At 55.1% G+C, this 5,904-nt stretch overlaps 1 protein-coding gene across 1 annotated transcript; it reads right to left on the bottom strand.

Moving 5' to 3' along the window:
- Position 1: 1 nt before the first annotated feature.
- ASPHD1 (aspartate beta-hydroxylase domain containing 1) lies at positions 2 to 5,274 on the bottom strand. The gene is given in 4 exon segments (XM_017874089.1): positions 2 to 187; positions 993 to 1,106; positions 4,283 to 5,172; positions 5,174 to 5,274. Coding segments are annotated over 4 exon segments (1,170 nt in total). The 5' UTR covers positions 5,230 to 5,274; the 3' UTR covers positions 2 to 77.
- Between the last annotated feature and the right edge of the window lie 630 nt (positions 5,275 to 5,904).

The raw sequence follows: 5,904 nt of genomic DNA, 5'->3' as shown, positions 1-5,904 counted from the left end.
TGAGGTCCTGGCTACCATCAAGCCGTCCCTGAGCGCAGTGTCTCTCCAGCCCAGGTGTGTGAAGGGAGCACCTTCCTTCAGGGGTCTGGTGCGAAGACAAAGTCGAGGGCCTGACGCTCAGCCCCTGCCACGTTGGGGTGCCAGAGGTCCACGATGAAGACCACTCGAGGCCCATCTTCAGGGGAGCCTAGGGCACATGGGACAGGAATAGCAGAGCCACTGACATTAGGTATTTCCACACCAGAGCACTCACCAAACACCATAAAAGCAAACAGTGAATAAGTGACAGGCCCTGTTCTAACCCTTTAAATGTATTTAAAAAAATTTTTTTTTTTTTGAGATGGAGTCTTGCTCTGTCACCAGGCTGGAGGGCAGTGGCGTGATTTCAGCTCACTTCAACCTCTGCCTTTCAGGTTCAAGCAGTTCTCCTGCCTCAGTCTCCCTAGTAGCTGGGATTTCAGGCGTTCACCACCACGCCTGGGTAATTTTTTTGTATTTTTAGTAGAGACGGGGTTTCACCATGTTGACCAGGCTGGTCTCGAACTCCTGACCTCAGGTGATCCGCCCACCTCAGCCTCCCAAAGTGCTGGGATTACAGGCGTTAGCCACCGTGCCCGGCCGATATGTATCAACTCTTAATCAAAACAAACTGTGGTATTACCATAATTATCCCTATTTTATACAAAGCAACAAGCATAAGGAGGTTAAGTCCTTTGCCCAAGTGCAAGAGGTAGGACAGGAACCCAGAGTCCTGTGCTGGTAACCACTTTTCTGTGCACTTAACATTATCTCATTTAATCCTTGCAGTCACTTGATGAAGAAAGTGGTGGTCCTAGGGCATTGGAGAAGTTGTGTGACTTGTTCAAGTCATGCAGCTGGAAGATGGTGGTGATAGGACAGGAAGTCTGTTGGGCCTGATTCTGCTGTCCTCTAGTCTACGCTCCTTTGCTCCTGAGTCCCTCATCCCCCCTGCAGAATGGGCACCCCGTTACCATTGTGAGCCACTGTGTGCAGAAAAGAGTCATCCACCAGTAGACAGTGCCCCTCCGCCCAGCACTGGGGCTCACCGCCGACCACCAGCTCACAGCCAGGAGGGATCTTTAGGCCTGTAAGAAGAGACGCGGGCATCCAGCACTCCTGCCTCCAAGCCAGGGGCCCATTCTGGCCAGTCAGTTTACAGCTCTAAGCGTCTTAAATGCCAGGTTTTGTGGTCATCCTCCTTTCTTTCCAGAAAGTGGCCACAGTATAATTATAATACAGTCCTGGAGGAGGGAAGTGCTGGGAGATTAGCAAAACGCTGCTGTGGGTAGTGTGACCCATCTATTTTTTTGAGACAAGGTCTCACTCTGTCACCCAGGCTGGAGTGCAGTGGTGTGATCTCAGCTCACTCTGCCTCCCAGGTTCAAGTGATTCTCATGTCTCAGCCTCCTGAGTAGCTGCCGGGATTACAGGCACGTGCCACAATTCCGGGCTAATTTTTTTTTTTTCCTTTTTTTGAGATGTAGTTTTGCTCTACCACCAGGTTGGAGTGCAGTGGCATGATCTTGGCTCACTGCAACCTCCGCCTCCCGGGTTCAAGCGATTCTCCTGCCTCAGCCTCCCAAGTAGCTGGGATTACAGCTGCCCACCACGACGCCTGGCTAATTTTTGTGTTTTTAGTAGAGACAGGGTTTTGCCATGTTGGCCAGGCTGGTCTCGAACCCCTGAGCTCAAGTGATCTGCCTACCTCAGCCTCCCAAAATGCTGGGATTACAGGTGTGAGCCACTGTGCCTGGCCAGATCCATTTTATTTTATTTTGTTTTATTTTATTTTATTTTATTTTATTCTTATACAGACAGCACTGGTCTTGAACTCCTGGCCTCAAGCAATGAACTCCTGGCCTCCTGCCTTGGCCTCCGAAAGTGCTAGTATTTCAGGGATGAGCCACGGCGCCTGGCAGCAACCTCTCATTTTAGAGAAAAGAGAAGGCTTCCTGGAGGAAATGGCGTTTCCTCCTGGGCTTCCTGACAGTTTGACTCAAGAGCTTACTGTGTGATAGGTGCTGTCTCCCCACGAGGTATAAGATTAAAGAGGATCCTGGCCCAAGGACCACATGGCCGAGTGCGGTGAGGAAAGTGAGCAGCCAAGTCAAATGATGGGGGAACAGGAAGGCATCCCAGAGGAAGTGTGGTACTTGAAAACTGGAATCCTGAAGGCTGAGTAGGAGTTTTCCAGGAGGTGGTACGGGGGAAGGGGATTCTAGGTTGAAAAGAACAGCACGTGTGGCATCTGTCAGGATTGGCCAGAAGGCTTTCATGATTTAGAGCACAGAGAGAGGGAGGAGAGGAAGGATCGGGAACTGATCCTGAGGCCAGTGTGCCCTGAAGTGTCGGACACATCCAGCTGGCAGCACAGGAGATAATTTGGGGCAAAACAAGGTCATGGCATGGAATAACAGAAAATTATTTCCCTTTCCATTTTCTTCCAGTCTTTAAGACATCAAAAAGTGCTGGGTGCGGTGCCTCACACCTATAATCTCAGCACTTTGGGAGGCCAAGACAGGAAGATCACTTGAGCCCAGGAGTTCGGGTCCAGCCTGTCTTTACACAATATTTTTTTCTTTTTTTGAGATGAAGTTTCACTCTTGTTGCCCAGGCTGGAGTGCAATGTTGTGATCTCGACTCACTGCAACCTCCGCCTCCCAGGTTCAAGTGATTGTCCTGCCTCAGCCTCCCAAGTAGCTGGGGTTACAGGCATGCGCCACCACACCCAGCTAATTTTTTGTAATTTTAGTAGAGACAGGGTTTCTCCATGTTGGTCAGCTGGTCTCGAACTCCCAATGTCAGGTAATCTGCCTGCCTCGGCCTCCCAAAGTGCTGGGATTACAGGTGTGAGCCACCATGCCCGGCCTACACAAATTTTTTAAAAATCAGCCAAGCATAGTGGTGGGCACCTGTGGTCCCAGCTACTCAGGAGGCTGAGGTGAGAGGATCCCTTGATCTCAGGAAGTCAAGGTTGTAGTGAGCCATATTTGTGCCACTGCACACTCTAGCCTGGGTGACAGAGCGAGACCCTGTCTCAAAAAAAATAAAAGGCCGGGCGCGGTGGCTCACACATGTAATCTCAGCACTTTGGGAGGTGGAGGCGGGCGGATCATGAGGTCAGGAGATCCAGACCACAGTGAAACCCTGTCTCTACTAAAAATACAAAAAATTAACCCGGCGAGGTGGCAGGTGCCTGCCTGTAGCTGTAGTCCCAGCTACTCAGAAGGCTGAGGCAGGAGAATGGCGTGAACCTGGGAGGCGGAGCTTGCAGTGAGCCGAAGTCATGCCACTGCACTCTAGCCTGGGCGACAGAGCGAGACTCCGTCTCAAAAAAAAAAAAAAAAAAGTGTAGGCTTCAGGATCAGAGAGACTAGGGCACTTAACTAGAATGTTCTAGACTGTTGAAAGCTTTCTTTTTTAAATTTCAGCTTGTGTTTATGAGTACTTTCTTGTCACCCAGGTTGGAGTGCAGTAGCACAATCTCAGCTCACTGCAGCCTCAAACTCCTGAGATCAAGTGATCCTCCCACCTCAGCCTCTCCAGTAGCTGGGACCATAGGCACGGGCCACCATGCCCAGCTAATTGTTTTATTATTTGTAGAGACAGAGTCTCACTATGTTGTCCAGGCTTTTTTTTTTTTTTTTTTTTTTGAGGCGGAGTCTCGCTCTGTCACCCGGACTGGAGTGCAGTGGCCAGATCTCAGCTCACTGCAAGCTCCGCCTCCCGGGTTTATGCCATTCTCCTGCCTCAGCCTCCCGAGTAGCTGGGACTACAGGCGCCCGCCACCTCGCCCAGCTAGTTTTGTATTTTAGTAGAGACGGGGTTTCACCATGTTAGCCAGGATGGTCTCGATCTCCTGACCTCGTGATCCGCCCGTCTCGGCCTCCCAAAGTGCTGGGATTACAGGCTTGAGCCACCGCGCCCGGCCTGTCCAGGCTTTTTATGAGTACTTCTACTTAGGGCAAGTAATACTGATGATAGTGCTATAAATATTTCTTTTAAATACGAAGAACAAAAGGTCGAGGGGAGAGCCAAGGTGAAGAAACGCAGTACAGGTGGGAATGACTACAGCAAAGCTTATGAATATGGTGTGCTGATAGCCAAGGCTCAGGAAATGCTGCTGTGGGTGGCAACAGGGAGCCATGGAAGCAGAGAGGCACAATGAGAACCGTAGAGCAGACAGCTCTGTGCCGGAGAGAAGGGTCTGGGAGGAAAATCATCAAGGCAAGGAGGTTGTCAGTAGGCGGCAGCTACTTACCCAGATGGCATCTGACCCGGGCATTGGTGGGCCCACAGCGGCCCTCGAGCCGGGCCCCAGGCAGGAGAACGGAAAAGCCGGCATTGCCGAAGGTGTTGGCACTCATAAAGCTTCGAAGCCCCCTCAGTGCCCGATAGGCCCCCGGGCACCGGCGGCAGTTGGTGGGTTGGCACCGGCCTGCTTGGTACAGCAGGAGCTGGTAGCACCCGGGGGCCAGAGGTGGGGACCAGCCCCGAGGCAGAGGGGTAGTCCCTGAGAAGTCCCAGCTCACAGCCCCGAAGTCCCGTAAAATGGCAGGGAAGCTGCTCTCCAGGAGCTCCACGTCGTGCCGCTGGGCATCCCGCGGCACAAAGGGGGCTGAAGGCAGGTCTGGTAGGAAAAGCAGGCCTGGGCGCTGAATACCTAGGACCCCTGGCCCTCTCCCAGGGCCTGGGCCACCCTGAGCTGCCCGCCTCACTCTACCCATCCCAGCCCAGGAGTAGCGCCTTGCGTAGGCCCGAAGCCGCCGGCTCACTAGGCCTTCCGTTCTAGGTCCTTCCCCGGGATCCCCAGGACCCCTTGGGCTTGGCCCGCTGGCCTCCGAGCATCCCACAGGCCCACCACGAACACCCCTAGCCCGGCTCCCAGCCCCTAAGGCCTGCATGTCTTGGGAGCCCAGGCGGTAGCAGTACCAGAGGAACAGGGAAGTGAGGGCCCCGAAGAGCAAGGTGAGGGCCGAGGAGGCCAGGGGTAGTGGCCACGGGAGCATGGTCAGGGAGGCCCTGGCCAAGAGGCCTGGGGCGTCCTCCGGACCCCAGTTCCCCTGTACCCCCAGCTCCCCACCTGTCCCTTCCATGGCTGCCCCCTGGCTCCCCGCTGGACTATTTCCCTTCCACATTCCACTCTGGGCTCTCTCTCTCCTTCCGCGGTCCTCTCTCCACGTTGAAGCTCCCTCTCCCCTCCTTCATGCACTTCTAACCCCCTCTCCTTTCTCTCCCCTCTTCTCTCTCCTTCTACCTCTTCTTCCTCCTCTCCCTCTGTCGCCTGCTCTCCCTCTTCTTTCGCCTTCAGCAGCCTCCTCTCTCTGGCTCTGCTTCTCTCTCCCGCCTCAATCTCCCCCTTTCCTCCCCACCCCCGCTTTTCGCTCGCTCTCTCTCCTGCTTCCTTCTAGCTCCCCTGGGCAGCAGTTCCTACCCCGCCTGGACCTGCAGTCTCGGGAACCCGCAGCCTGTCTTTCTCCGTGGCAGCTTCTTTTTCTCCGGCCACACTGCTCTCTCCTTGCCCTCGCTCCTCACTAGCCACGACCCTGCGGTCCTGCCTGGCTCTCGCTCCCTCTCTCCTACTCGCTCCTTCCTTGGCTCCCACTCACCCTGACGTCACTCCTTCCCGGAGCCCTCTCAGCTCAGCCACCCCCGAACCCTCCCAGTGGCGCCGCAATTCAGTCGGGGCCGGGGAGGGGAGAGTCGTCTCTGGATGTGCCTCCCCACCCCCCCCCAGCCCGGAAAGGGCGCCACGTGGGGCGCAGGGGCCGGGGTGCCAGCCTCCAGCCGTCCCGCAATGCGAAAGAAGGGGCGGGTCTCGTGGGGCGGGGCACGGGGGGCGGGGCACGAGGGGGCGGGGCACGAGGGGCGGGGCGAGCGCGG

This window comes from Rhinopithecus bieti, unplaced genomic scaffold (assembly GCF_001698545.2).
Source record: "Rhinopithecus bieti isolate Rb0 unplaced genomic scaffold, ASM169854v2 scaffold_5260, whole genome shotgun sequence".
Taxonomy (NCBI): domain Eukaryota; kingdom Metazoa; phylum Chordata; class Mammalia; order Primates; family Cercopithecidae; genus Rhinopithecus; species Rhinopithecus bieti.
Note: the sequence above shows the minus strand (reverse complement) of the source record. Positions and strands in the feature narration are given on the sequence as shown.